This window comes from Trichosurus vulpecula, chromosome 9 (genome assembly GCF_011100635.1).
Source record: "Trichosurus vulpecula isolate mTriVul1 chromosome 9, mTriVul1.pri, whole genome shotgun sequence".
NCBI classification, from domain to species: domain Eukaryota; kingdom Metazoa; phylum Chordata; class Mammalia; order Diprotodontia; family Phalangeridae; genus Trichosurus; species Trichosurus vulpecula.
Window position 1 is genome coordinate 117,248,825 of NC_050581.1, and position 15,119 is coordinate 117,263,943.

General features: G+C 50.7%; 1 protein-coding gene across 1 annotated transcript in view; it reads right to left on the bottom strand.

Annotated features, from left to right (window-relative positions):
• Positions 1-9,691, bottom strand: part of CELSR3 (cadherin EGF LAG seven-pass G-type receptor 3) — a 39,884-nt gene extending 30,193 nt beyond the window's left edge. Inside the window, exons 1-2 of the mRNA XM_036739623.1 lie at positions 5,650-9,691; positions 2,105-2,764 (exon numbers count right to left, since the gene is read on the bottom strand). Of these exons, the coding sequence (XP_036595518.1) occupies positions 2,105-2,764; positions 5,650-9,691 (4,702 nt within the window). The remainder of the gene's footprint in view (positions 1-2,104; positions 2,765-5,649) is intronic.
• Between the last annotated feature and the right edge of the window lie 5,428 nt (positions 9,692-15,119).

The following is a 15,119-nucleotide window of genomic DNA, read 5'->3' on the forward strand; positions in this document are numbered from 1 at the left end:
CTGTGCTGGTTGTGTATTGACTTTAGAAAACCACAAGTTAGCCATCTATTTTTTCATTGCCCTTTTATTTATTTTGTCAAATATTTCCCAGTTACATTGTAATCTGGTTCTGGCAGCATTCCAAGATCCCCCAGTGAGCCAAGTGATTGACACTTTTGATCTATAGTATCAAACAGGCACCTCAGGCTTTGTAAAAAGCCTGGAGTCAACACGATCCAAGCAGGTGAATAGTAGAGTTATATTGCAGAGTCAGAGGCCCTAGATTGAAATCCTCATTTGATCTTTACTAACTGCATGACCCTGTATAAGTCACCCAACTTTCCTGGGGCTTGGTTTCCTCATCTATAAAATGAGGAGGTTGTACAAGATGCCCTCTGAGGTCCCTTTCAGATCTATAGAGCCATAAATGTAGCCCATGGGAACACACAAAGCTTTGTGTTGGATACAGCTATAAAACACAAGTTGTGTCCACCTTACTGGAGGAGAGGCTCCTTGAAGGCAGACTTACTTATTTTGTATCCCCTGTGACTAAAATTAGTTTCTGACAAATAATGAACCATTTATTTACTCTCTCTGTTAAACTGAGGGGAGAGGGGGAGAGCAGAAGAGCCATGAAAAGAAAGTCCTGGACAGGGCTGACTGGAGCTAAGCAAAAGAATCAGAGAAAGAAGAGCCCACAGACCCAAAGACAAAGGTGGGTAGGGGGCTCATAAAGAGGTCTGTCATAGAATCATAGATTCAGAGCTGGAAGGGACCTCCAAGCTCATCATATCCAAATCCCTCATTTTACTGACGAGTAAACTGAGGCCTGCACAGAGAGTTTAAATAACTTTCTGAGAGTCACAGAGCTTGTGTTTGAGGCAACATTCAAACCTCGGTCTTTCTGACTCCAAGGCTAGCACCCTATCATTACATCATTTGGCTCTGTATTAGAGAGAGACAACCGGCTCAGGGCCTTGGATGTTGAGGGTATGAGAGATGCTGCCCTTAGTTTGGTATCCAAGGTAATGAAGTAAATCATGAGTAGGCAGGTAGGTACCCATGGAATCTATGGCCATCTTCTTTTGCAGAAGAGTTGAGAATAAAGGAGCACAGGAGAAAAGTAAAAAATTGGGGAGCCTGGCCCCAAGAATTGAGAGGAAGGCATAAAGCACCCAAAGCTCCAGGGGCCAGGAAGTAAGGGAGTAATGGAAATAGCCCTGGTCTTGGAGTCAGGAGGACCTGGGTTCAAATCCCCACCTCAGACACTCACTAGCTACATGATCTTGGGCAGGTCACTTAATTTCTGTGGGCCTCAGTTTTCTTACCTGTAAAATGAACTATGATAACAGCTGGTGGACTTTAAGATTTACAAAGCACTTATATGTGTTGTCTCATTTGATCCTGACAACAACACTGGTGAAGTAGGTACCACTATTATCTTACAAATGAGGAAACTGGGGGTTATGGCACTGGCCCAGGGTCACACAGCTAATAAGTGACAGACACAACATTTGAACTCAAGACTTCCTCCTGACTCCAAGTCCAGCACTCTACTATGCCATCTAGCTGCTCTAGGGTGTATTCCAGCTCTAAATCTCTGCCTCGGAGACTAAATCTATTCAGGCTCTGTCACCTCCAGTCCCACCCCAGAGATGAGGGCCCCCAGCTCCAGCTCTGCAGACCAGCTCCCTACCCCAGGGAGCAAAAAGGTCAGAGAAGGCGTGTGAGGTTGCCAGTTGCATTCGACAGCCCCAGCCCCAACCTCTCCCCTAAGTGAAGGTCTGCGGTTGAGGCCCCTGCATCAGCCCTGGTACCAAGACCTTTCTCCATCCCCCATCCCATCCGCAACCCCAGCACGGCTCCACCTGTCTCACCCGTGAAGAGCAGGGAAAGCAAACCGGGTGAAGGAGGCCCCAGCTCGCTCCGCCCCTCGGTGCTCCCAGGCCAAGGGCCTAAGACTCACAAGCCAGCGCCCTGGAGCCCACGCGCCCCACGAACCCCACCCAAACTCCCCTCTAGGCCTCGGCCCCTTAGAGGAGCCCCCGGCTCCTCCCATTTCGCTACGGCGAAGAGGGCGAGCAGCCCTGGCCCGGGACACCTCCTCCGGCCCCGCCCCGCTCACCTGTGAAGTGCGGGCGGCAGATGCACGTGTAGCCGCCCTCGCGACGCGCGCAGGCGCCCCCGTTGCGGCACGGGTTGGAGTAGCACAGGTTGATCTCGGTCTCGCAGTAGTCGCCCGTGAAGCCGGGCGGACAGCGGCAGCGCAGGCCCGCGATGGGGTGGATAGGCCGGAAGAGGGTGGAGGCGGAGGCCAGGAAGGGCGCGGACGAGTCGAAGCGCAGCACGGAGATGCACTTCATGTAGTTCTCGCAGGGCTCCCGCAGGCACACGTTGTCGTCGAAGGGCAGCACGTCGAGGAGCGAGGCGGCAGCCAGGGCGGCCCGGCGCACGTACAGCTGCTCCTGCAACTCCTCGGAGCTGAAGTAGGGCCCCCCGCCACCACCTGCCCCGGGGGCTCCCCCTCCCGGAGCCAGCGCCGAGAAACTCACGTTGAGCACCGACCCGCCCACGTCCGTGTCGTTTTGGATGTTAAAGATGAACACGTCCTCCTTGGGCGTGGCCAGCACGGTGGCTACCCCCTCCAGGAAGCTGGCCAGGAGCGGGGACAAGAAGCGCTCCTGCCACATGTTCTCCAAGCGTACTGTCAGGCTGTTGGCCAGCATGTCCTCCGTGATGATGGTGACCCTCAATACGCACTGCGCGGTCACGCTATGGAGACCATCTGTGGAGACAGGGCCGGAGGCGGTGTCAGCAAGAGACCTGGCCTGGGCCCTAAGAAGGAAGTCGGGGCTGGGTTGGGGGGAGGAAGGAACGCCCTAGGGAAACCTTGACCTCAGTGGGGAGACAACCTCACCCTGGGAGCCCCTGACAGACATGACATAGAACTGAAGGCAGAAGTAGGTGCAGAGAGATTTTGTCTCTACTAATGTAGAAGAGACGTCCAAATAATACAAATGGGCAGAAAATCACAAAGTCTAATGTTTGGTCCAGGAGAGCTGTCACTCTATGACTCAATTGCTCCATCATCCCTCCACATCCTCCACTAAAGCTTGAGCTGCCTTCTCAGGGCACCACCCCCAACCCAAGGGAGCAGCAGATGGTCATAGATATTCCTTCATAGAATGAAGCACAAAGGGGGCTAGATCCTACTCCCAGAGGATGTGCCAGGTCTCAGAACTACAATCTCATGAATGTACCTAGGGAATCATAGGCCAGAGAACACCACAGAACTCTTACATAGCAACCAGGACAGTAACCACTACCTCCTCCTCCCACAAACCTGAGTCTTGATGGACTAGATTAAAATAAAGTTCCTTGTCTATCCACCCACCTGGTTGGCTTTCAGAAAGAATGCTCTGTGGCTTCTCAGCCACAGCTGCAGACCCTCTGCCCCAACCTCCTGGAGCCAAACACCAGCTTTTAGAGATACAAGAAACCTTAGAAACCACATAGTCCAACCTCCCTCTTTAATGATAGTAACTGATGTTATTGTTCAACAGCTTGACAGTAGGCTTGGAGAGGCAGCCTACCATGGCAGATTGATAGCTAAGCTTAGAGGCAAGACAACTTGAGTTCAAGTCTCACTTCTGACACCGAGTCACTTAACCTCTCATTGATCTAGTCATTAAAATCTATACCTAGTGAAGCTACCAACCTTCATTGGTAGAAGAGGTTTGATTATTAGTGAATTCCTTCTACCAGTGAAATCATAAATCCAGTCACTATTCCTGTTACTAATATACAATGGGGCAGTTAAGTGGCCCAGTGGATAGAGCCCTGGGCCTGGGGTTAGTAAGTCCTGGGTTCAGATCTGGTCTCAGACATTTACTAGCTGTGTGACCCTGGGCTTAACCCCACTTAACCACTATTTACTTCATTTCCTTATCTGTAAAATGGGGACACTGGAGAAGGAAATGGCAAACTACTTCAATTATCTTTGCCGAGAAAACTCTCATGGACAAAGTCAATGGGACTACGTACAATGGGACACAACTGAACAACAATTTATGCAGTCCTTTAAGGTCTGCAAATGCTTTACATACTTCAAATTATTTGAGCCTCAAAACAACCCAAGGTGGAAGGTGCTGCAGGTATTAGTATCCTATTTTGCTAATAAGGAAAATGAGACCCAGAGAGGTTAGTGACTTGCCTATGATCACATAGTAAATGTCTAGAAAGGGTTGGAACCTTCTTTCTAAAACTGGAAGAACCTCTGTCCATTAAAGTTGAAAACCATGTTGCCACATCAGTGAAGAGATTAGGAAATGGAAACCAGGAAAAGAAAAGAAGCTTGCCCAAAGTCACGGAGCTAGGAAGTCTCAGGGCCAAGACTCAAGTCAAAGGGTTCTGCTTGCAAAGTCCATGTTTTTTCCACTATGCCATTCTGCCTTGTGTCCGTACTCCGCTGCCCAACAATCCCTTCCCCAAAAGGGGGAGGGAGAGACTCACTGGCTTCATATATGGAAGAGAGGATGTCAAAGAAAAGTCAGTGGGAAAGAAGTGAGAGCTTAGGAGATGACACTGTTATGGGCTCTCCAAGCACTTTATATATGTCACCTGAGGCCAATAACAGTCTCCTGTGATGTGGGTGGGGAAAGTGATATACTAAAGGCGCCTCAAGAGGATCTGAGGGGTGACTTAAGATACCCCATCTTCCACCCCTCTGTAGATTTTATATTCTTCACTCACCCCAGCACAGTGTTTTGTGTACAATTGCACTTAATAAATGATTGTTGTCTAATTCATTCATCCACCACTATACACAATTCACTGTGCTAGGCACAGAGGAGGTATCCAGGGATTTCTTTTCCCAGTATGACCTGGAAAGTGGAGCTTGCCCTCCTGGAGAGAGGTCCAGCCAACTCTTCCCTAGCCACCAGAGTCCTTGAGTCCCTAGGTTCCTGAAAAGGACCTTAGAGACTATCTAAGCTGACTCCATTTTACAAATAATGAAATTGAGGCCCAGAGAAGGAAAGTGTCTCCAACTCTGTGCTTACTGTCACACAGCCAGTGGAGGAGGGAACAGACCCAGAATCCAAATAGAGGTCTTGTGATTCCAAGCCCAGGCCTTCCCCTACACACACACATTAACCCAGGAAATAGTCCATTTCTTAGAGAGGCACAACTTAGCTTCAAACCACACAACTCATGAGATAACAGACTCTTGAACCATATGGGAGTTGATGGCAGAGAGGCTGTAACCAGAATAAGACAGACAAGGCATTGTAGGATTTCTCTACTATTCCTTGCTACAAATCTCCTGCCTCTATACCATTTAACTTAAGGAACAACTACTATAAACAGACTGTGGGTCTTATTGATAATAAGCGTCAGTCAGTGTTTGAACCCAGATTTCCTGACTCCAAGTCCTCTTAGAGGATCTCTAAAGGTCTTCTCAGCTCCACCTTCTATAATACTATGATGACCACTGACCCAGACTGAATGGAGGGCAAACCCTGCTGTACCAATGGCTATCTGATTCATTCCCCTAAAGGAGAAGGGAAGGCTGAGGCTAAGAACATCCTAGCCCTGCCTGCCCTCTCCAGAGCCAACTCTGCAGAGGCTTTTTTCCATTTCCCTCCCCATGAGTGTAGTTGGGCCCTTTACCTGTTACTGTCACAAGCATGGAAGCCACCAGTGGACGATTATTATCCAACTTCCGGCTGAGTCGAAGCTCCCCGCTGGTCTGGTTTACTACAAGCAGCTCTAGTTCATTGCCTCGCTCAAAGGTATAAAAAAGGCGGTCAGAGACATCGGGGTCGTAGGCTGGGATCCGTCCAATGATACCAGATGGAAAAGTGTTGGACCGGTTGGACACATAGTTATTGAAAAGAATTTGGAAGTTCTTGAGGACAGGGCTATTGTCATTCTGGTCAATGAGGCGTATATGGACAGTGGCTCTGCTAACCAGGGGAGCTGAGGTTGCTTGCACCACAATCACATACTCAGGTCGTACCTCATAGTCCAGGTCAATGAGAGTTGTCAGCTCTCCAGAGAAGATGTCCATCTGGAAGAGTTCTGGGATGTTACCTTCTACAATCTGATACATGACTTGGGCATTAGGGCCCTCATCGGGGTCAATCGCCGTGATTTGAGCCACTACTGATCCCACTATGCTGTTCTCCTTCACCCTGACCTCAAACTCTTCCGCTGGGAATACTGGAGCATTGTCATTAACATCCTGGACAGTTACTTGAATGTTAACAGGGGTCCTCAGTGGGGGAACACCCCGATCCACAGCATAGGCAGTCAGTTCGTACACGGGAACACTCTCCCGATCTAGCCTCCGCACTGTTCGGACAATACCCGAGGTGGGCTCAATGGTGAAGTCACCATCACCATCCTCACCATTCTGGAAGGTATACTGGACCCGGCCATTGGCATGGGCATCTCGGTCAGTAGCTGAGATCTGCAGGACACTGGTGAAGGGAGGAGCATCTTCAGAAATGACACCAGGGTAGTAAGAGGCCACAAATTGGGGGGCATTGTCATTCACATCGTTGACCATGATCTCCACATAGGTGGTATCAGCCTTCTGAGGGATACCATTGTCCTTGGCTGTTATGGCTAGCGTATAAGTCACCTGGTCCTCATAGTCTAGCTCAGCTTGCAGTGTGATAGCTCCAGAGTCTACGTCAATTCGAAACTGGGGAAGGTTGTCCTCCAAGAGGTATGTGATTCGAGCATTTTCACCCACATCATCATCTGTGGCACTGATGACCACAACTGTACTGCCCACAGGCCTGTCCTCATTCACGCTGACTGAATAGTGGGCACTTTGGAAGACTGGCCGGTGAGTATTGGCGTCAGTGATGTTGATATGCACATAGCAGTTGTCATGGAGGGTACGGTCTGAAGCAGTCAATATCAGCTTATAGTACCTCTCCTGCTTATAGTCTAATGGCAAGGCTAGTGTGACCAGTCCCATTCCCCCCTGCGTGCTAATAGCAAAACGGTTCCTGGTATTGCCCCCAGTGATCTGGTAGCTGATAGCACTGTTGATATCTCGGTCTACAGCAGTCACACTAAGGACACTGGTACCCACAGCTGCATCCTCATTCAGCCGAAGGTGGTACTCCTTCTGGGTGAATTCTGGTCGATTGTCATTCACATCCATGACAGTAATGGTAACACTAGCTGAGGCAGAAAGTGGGGGTGAACCATGGTCCACAGCCTCCACCCCAAAAAAGTAATGCTCTACGGATTCCCGGTCCAGGGGCCCACTTACTGTAATCCAGCCTGTGGCACTGTTGACTACAAAGGGTGTGTCTGGGGCCATGCCAGTCAGTTTGTATTCCAGCCGGGCATTCTCCCCGTGGTCAGCATCCACAGCTTGGATGTGAATGACCGAGTGGCCCAGAGGGGCATTTTCTAGGACAGACACCTGGAAGGGGGTGCTGACGAAGATAGGAGCGTGGTCATTGACGTCCACCACCTGAATACTGGCTAGGCCAGTATTGTTGGACAAAGGAGGCCTCCCTGAATCCTGAGCTCGGATCCTCAGGGCGTACTCTCGCTCTACTTCAAAGTCTAGCGGGGCCACCACCTGGATCTCGCCGGTGAGACTGTCAATGGCAAAATGACCCCGGCTATTGCCACTGATGATATTATAATGGACCAGGGCATTAGTGTCCTTGTCGAGGTCTGTGGCTGTAACGCGGAGCACCTCCGTATGTGGACGCACATCCTCCCTTACTTGGGCGAGGTATCGTTTCTCACTAAACTGGGGGGCATTGTCATTCTCATCTAGGACGGTGATATGCACACGCACAGTGGCAGAACGGGGCCCTGGCTCCCCACCCTGGTCGCTGGCCTCCACGGCCAGCTCATAGTTTTCCTTCTGCTCCCTATCCACTCTACCGCTAGTGGTGATGAGGCCTGAGCGAGGGTCAATCTCAAAAACAGCTTGTGCAGCAGGTGGGTCCACAAAACGGTATCGGATATTGGCATTTGCGGCTGCATCCCCGTCCGTGGCTCGCAACTGTAGTATGGGGTACCCTTCCTCCACATTCTCCCGAATTGTCTCCCGGTACTCTGTCTGCTCGAATACGGGTGAATGATCGTTGCGATCAGCCACCGTGACAGCCACCATGGTAGTGGCAGACAGGCGCGGGGAGCCATGATCCAGAGCTGTCACTCGAAAGTAGTGTAAGTCCATGCTCTCGCGGTCCAGTGGCTCGGCAGTGCTAATCAGGCCGCTGGTGGCATCAATGCGGAACAGTTCCATGGAGCGGCTGTTCATGAGCGCCGCCATGGAGTAGATTAGCCTGCCAGCCTCCCCTGCGTCCGGGTCCTGGGCCGCCACGCTCAGCACGGGAGTGCCGGGTGCTTGGTTCTCAGCCACCAGCGCTTGGTAATTGTACTGGGGAAAGTGAGGGTGGCGGTTCGCTGCACGTCGAGAACGGGTACCGGGAACGCTGGGGGGCGCACAGCAGAGCAAGCCGCGCGGGCGGAGGCGCCTGCGCTGGGCTATGGTGTCGGGAGCTGTCCCCGAAGCTCGTGGTGCTGAAGCCGGCTCGCCAACTCGCCGTAGCCGGGATACTTCGTCGCCACAGCTCACAGCCTGTAAAGTCCCCAGCCTCTCCCGGCCGCCTCTATGCACTTTTTGACCAGACTCTGAAGCCTGAGAGGAGCTGGGAAAGCGGAGCCTGGAGGGAAGAGCCGAGGGGAGACTACCGGCATGGGGCGGGCCTCTCCTCCCAGAGGCCAAGGGCCCCGGGGACCGACCCCCAGAAGCCAGACAGCGCCCTGGACCCGGCCTCCCGCAGGATATGACCTCCCGAGCCCAACATAGCAGGGTTCCGGACCCCGGTCCCACTGACCGCTCCTCCCTAGAGCCTGTCCCCGGGGACCCCTCCTGGGGCTGAAGACCCTGTTCAGTGTGGCGCAGACCCAAGGCCCCCCTGGGGAGCCCTGAGGGGACATGGCCACCGCTTCTAGTTCCTGGGCCAGTCTTCCCTCCCTCCCCAAGCCGCTGTCCCTCCGGGGTCGTAGGGTTCCGAGGGGAGGCGACACCAACGCTGCCAACAGCCTCCGGGGCTCCACGAATCTCGGGACAAAGACCTAAGGTTCCACGGGAGCCCTGTTCCCTGGGTCCCTTGGCCGCTTCTCCTCGGGCCCTGAGGCCGCGGCCTTCGTCGCTGCTGCCCCCCGGCTCCTCCAGGCTGAGAGGGAACAAAGAGAGGAGGAGGAACAGGAGCAGCAGCAGTAGCCACGGCCGGCTCTGGAGCCCCCTGCACGGCGGCCGCTCCGTCATGGCCCCCCGCCCCCCGGCCTGGACTCTGCTGCCCCCGTCCCTCTCCCCGGCTCCAGGCCCACCCCACCGCCCGGGCCCCCGCCGCCGCCGCCCCCGCCGCAGCCGCCGCCTCCCGGGCCCCCACCCCAGTCCCCTGACCCCCACCCTGTAGCTCCACGCCCCCGCCCCTGCCGCCCCTCGGGCACCATCTACTCCGCCGCCGGTGCAGCCTGAGCCCACTGCCCTGGCCCCCGCTGCCCCCGCCACAGCATCCCCGCCGCCGCCGCCTCCCGCAGCTCCAACATGGCTCCCGGTAGCCCCGATGGTCCGCTCCGCCCCCGCCCCGATCCCCGAAGCCCGGTGGTACGGCCCGCCGCGCATGACAGTCTGAGCACCAGATGCTTCTGCCGCCATCTTGATTGAGGGCATTGGCGCTGGCTATGGTGCTGAATGAACCCGTTCGGTTTGAGTCCCTAGCGACCCGCCTTCTTCCGCTCTCCTTGTCATCCGCCTCCTCCCATTACTTTCAACTTACGCCGCTTCAGTCCCTCTCTCTTCCCCCGGCGAACTTTGCTTCTGTCCATTTAGTTCTTTTCCCTTCACTCCACGGTCCCTGGAGCCCCAGAGGGGCTGAAGGGTTAGTGCCCAGAACCCTCCAGCCCAGCCTTCCGTGCCTGGAGCGTCCGGTCTCCTGCATCTAAAGTTGGAGCGTGGTAGCGGGGGCATAGCTTGTGCCTTTTGGGGAGTTTCCCTTGGGAATGTCGGAAGGACAATGGGAATAGGGACAAAAAATTCTCTCCTTTAGTCCAGGGTGGGAAAGACCCCTTAAAATAATGAAGGGGAAAGTGTGAATTGCAGAGGGACAACTTCTATTCTGGAGGGAAGACCCCAAATAGAGACAAAAAGGGGAAAGAAACCTCCTCTGCCCTCTCTACTTCCATGACCCTCTACCAACTCCTCATGTGTCCCCCACCCTCAGATGCATGGAAATGTAAGATAAGTAACCATAAGATAAGCTCTAACGACTTTGAAGGGTGTAGTCCGAAGGAAGAATAAAACTCTGGGAGCTGGACTACTTCCCCAGTCGATGTGGGGCGGAGCATCTATAGAGCGCGGTCTTGGGCACTGCAGTAAACCGGCAACAGTTTGGACCCTAATCGCTGGAAACTGCCAATCTAACATTCACTGAGTCTGCCGGAGACCGTGCGATGATGTTTCCCCACACCCATTCTTCCTAGTAAAGCTCGGGTTGGGCGTGGAGCGTTAGAAGAGAGCGAACTCTAAAGCAACTGAGAAGCCAGCGGCCGCCCAGTGGCAGGCTGGGTAAACAACACTTGGGATACGCTGGCCTGGTAGGGTTGTCCAGAAAGAGGCCGCTCCAAGAATCCAGTGATCCAAGCCCCCTCATTTAACTCTTTAAGAGACAGGAGACACTATCATAACCCTCCGCTCCCTAATCCCATTGGTGATGGCTAATGGTACAGTCCCACTCCTCCCAGATCGCGGCTGCTCTTGGCACCATCCGTACCCAGTGGTCTAATGAGCGGAGGCGCAAATAGAAGAGAAGGTCGATATCCAAAGTTCCAATCAGAAATACATTGTTTCATTAGCACAATGAGAGACCCCGCCCCCCAGAGGCGCTCGCCTCTTTGTCTTCAGGACTTAGGGGGAAGAAGGAGATGGCCAGACGGTTTAGACTTCCGCTAGCTCTGGGCCAGCTAGAGTCCCTCTGCGGCACTTTAGTATTCAGACTTTGGGCGGGGAAAGGCCAGACCCAAGGGCTGGAAGGGTAGTGTCAGACGTCCGGACTCAGGGAAAGGGTGGAGGAGGTAATGGGTAATCCTGATCCAGGATCCTAGGGATGCGATCCGGGAATCCTAAAGCCTTGGCTCCCCTCCCCACAGGGCTCTTGGCTTTCTGGGCTGTGGTACCTATGACATCATCGCCAGCCAATCAGAGGTTTCGTTCGAGTTCCTACCTCCACCTCCTGGGTTGGAGAAGGTATGGGCGGGGATAAAGAGCCTGGACTACTACTATTCCTAGTGGGCGTTGGTTACTCTCTTGGACCCCTCGCGAAGCCCAGTTTAGTGGTTGCTCTTGATGTGCGTGGGTCCGTGAAGGTTCTCGGCTTCTGTTAAAGTGTATTGAGGTCCTATTCTCGACCCAGTTCAGATTCTTCTTTTTCCTGAATTATTAGGGGAAAAAAGTTTGTATTTTGATTCAAAAGGACCTGGGTTCAAATTATGTCCTTACTAGCTGTGAGGCACTAGACAAATCTTTCTGAATCTCAATTTCCTCCTGAGTTAAATGGGGAATAATACCTACACTACCTCCTCACAGAGTTGATTTAAACACAGGGCTTTGTAAATTATGAGGTGTTAAATAAATGGAAACTGTGGCTTTACCAGGGATTTCATCTCCATAAGGCATTTCCTCTATTGAAACAGATCGTCACCTATTCTGACATGCATAGGTTAAATGACTTGGGGAAGGCCAGTAGGTGTCAGGGACAGCTTTAAAACCCAGGATTACTTGCATCTGAGGCCAGCTCTCTCTCCATTAGGTCACACTGCCTCTTGGTAGTCAGAGTTGTAAAGAACCCCCTACTTCCTTCAAGGATCTACTTAAGCATCACTTTCTACCCCAAACCTTTCCTAAGCCCCACCCACCCTTAACTTCTAGTGCCCTCCCTCTTTAATTATTTTGTGTTTGTTTTGCATTTATCTAGAGATGTTTATTCTGTTTATACTTACATATGTGCATGTTGGATTGTCTTCAAGTATACAATGTAAATTTCTTGAGAATAGAGGTTATTTCATTTTTTGTCTTGTATCCCAAGTACCCAGCATAGTGCCTGCCATACTTCCTCCAAGGACCCAAATGCTCAGGTTTCAAGTCCTCTCAACACATATACCCAGGATTCTGACCCATCTACAAATGCACAGGACTCTGACTCCCTCTGCTGTTGAGAAGCAGACTTGCCACCTAGCCACAGTAGCAGGAGGCTTATGACGGAAGGGGATAACACAAAATATAAGAAAGCTAAGGTGAAGCAGTCCAGATTCCATGACACACACAAGAGCCAGCATCCTACAGGCTGACTATCATCAAGATCACAAGCCAGCCCATGACTTTTATAACAAAGTTCAATTCGATAAGCATTTATTAAACACTTCCTATGTCCCAGGAACCCTTCTAGATGTTGAGGAAAAAGATGAGATGAAAAATAGTTCTTGTATTCAAGGATCTTACATTCAAAGTGAAGTAAACAGAAACAGGAGAACAATATATACAAGAATGACAAACTGTAAATGAAAATAACACTAAAAGAAAGCTCAACAGTCTGTGTAATTGTAATGACCAATGATGGACATAGCCACCATCTAAGGAGGAGTGTGGAATAATGGAAAGTATTCTGGATTTGAAGTCAAATGACATAGTTTCAAATTCTGATTCTGCTACATATCATCTGTGTAGCTTTGGGCAAGTCTCTTCCTCAGCCTTGGCTTCAGTTTTCTCATCAGGCCTCAGCAGAGGCAGCTAGTAGCTCTAGCGATTCCAGCACTGGGCTTGGAATCAGGAAGACCTGAGTTTAAAACTTACCTCAGCCACTCACTATCTATGTGACCCTGGGCAAGTCAGGTAACTTCTGTTTGCCTCAGTTTCTCCAAATGTAAAATGGGGGGAATAATAGTACTTATCTCACAGGGTTCTTGTGAAGATCAAATGAAATAATATTTTTAAAAGTTCTTAGCATAGCACCTAGTGGTACTTAGGGAATGCTTATTACATAATTCCCTATACCATCTGTAAAATAAGGGACTTGGAGGGAAATGCCTCCAAAGTCTCTTTCAGATCTATGAAATGAACAAGACAGCTGTCTTAAAATATTGGAAAGAATGTTTTTAGAAGAAGGAATCTTACTAGACATCTCAAACCAGATATCTCAAAGATACCTTAAATTCAACATGTCTAAAACTGAACTCATTGTCTTTCCTCAAAAGTCTCCCCTTCTAAGCTTCGCTGTTACAACTGAGAACACAACTGTTGTGGTTTAGACTTGTGCCCACCCAGGGACCCCCAAAAGTGTTGCAGTTTCATGATGTGTTGTGGTGGAACTGTCTCAAAGAATTCAGTCAGACCACCTCTAATCCAAGAATAGGCATTTATTGAGATTGACACCTCTCATGAAGCAGGCTAAGTTCCAAGAGGAACCAGCAACTTCAGAGAAAGCAAGATGGATTTTTATAGGGTAAAGATGCAATTACGTAACAGAAATTATGAATACTAAAAAGGCAGGAGGGGTTTGTTAAAGGATTAGGTAATAGGGGAGGGGCCCCAGCCACAATGGCACTGTACATTTGATTACCCACAATGCATACAGAAAAACCCATGGGGGGGTATGTATGTATGATAATGATATTATAATAAGCCTCTCTATGTCTAAGTCAGTTCTTTACTATTACTGTTCAGGTGCCTACTTAGGAAAAGTCCTTTCTATTGTTTCGGGGTCCACATCCTGCTTAGGAATCCTGGGGGTGCTGCTTTCTGATTGGCTGAGTATTGTGGTCCTATCTAAGGCTAGATGGATGTGGTTGTGGTGGAGTGCATGGACACACCTGCTATTTCTGTGGGAAATATGAGAAATGGGTCTGAGGGCAGTGGCTAGCTACAGGCAGTGTCTGGGATCCCATCACATGGACATACCTGCTGTTCTGTGAGAAATATGAGCTTATGGACACACCTGTGGTTCTAGTGAGCAACAAGGCATATTTGAAGAAGTTAGGATATTGAGTGGGGGGGGGGAGTGGCTAGGTAGGGGCAGTGGGCCTACTGTTCAGTGGGGCCTATAAGGAAGTTAGAATATTGGAGCTGAGGGTAGCTTTATTAGGATTCCATCACCACCACTCTCCCAATCAAGCTTGAAACTTCAGTGTCATCTCCAACTTCTCATTCTCTCACTGCCCCCCATCCAATCTGTTTCCAAGTCCTATTGATTGTATCTTTATAACCTTTCTCATATATGCCCCTCTTCTCTCCTGTCACACTGCCACCATCCTGGTAAAAGCCCTAATCGCCTATGCCTGGACTATCTCTAGAGTCTGCTGTTTGGTCCATCCTCCTCTTACCTGTCAAAGCAATCTTCTTAAAGTGCAGACCCACATGTTGTTGTTGTTCAGTCATTTCAGTCATATCCAACTCTTCATGACCCCACTTGGGGGTTTTCTTGGCAAAGATAATGAAGTAGTTTGCCATTTCCTTCTCTAGCTCATTTTATAGATGAGGAAACTGAGGCAAACAGGGTTACATGACTTGCCTAGCTAGGGTCACACAGCTAGTGAGTCTCTAAGGTTGGATTTGAACTCATGAAGATGAATCTTCCCAATCCTAAGCCCAAGGCTCTATCCACTGTGCCACCTAGCTGTTACAATGAAGACAATAGCCTCTCTCAATTTCCTGTGTTCAAGGGAGGAGGACAAAATACTATAACTCTTGGGGTGGGAAGAAAGTCCTCTGACCTTTGTCTTCCAAACAGGTGTCCATGGATGCATCAGCCTTGTTCACGTGCCTGTCTCTTTTGTGCCTATTCCTTCCTGTTTTTAGGCGAAGGAATATGACTTTGTGAGCTTCAAAGGATCCAAAGAGTATGCCACTAGAGGTCCAGGACCTGGAACCCATACCAGAGTTTTCTGGCAGTGAGTCCATTATGAAGTGACCTACAAGATTCAACTCAGCCAAGAGTCAGACCCAACCAACAGCTTCTGGTGCCATTTTCTGGGTGACTTCATTAATTAGCTATGTCACATTTAGGTGTGAACTTGGTGAGACAAATACTTTGTAG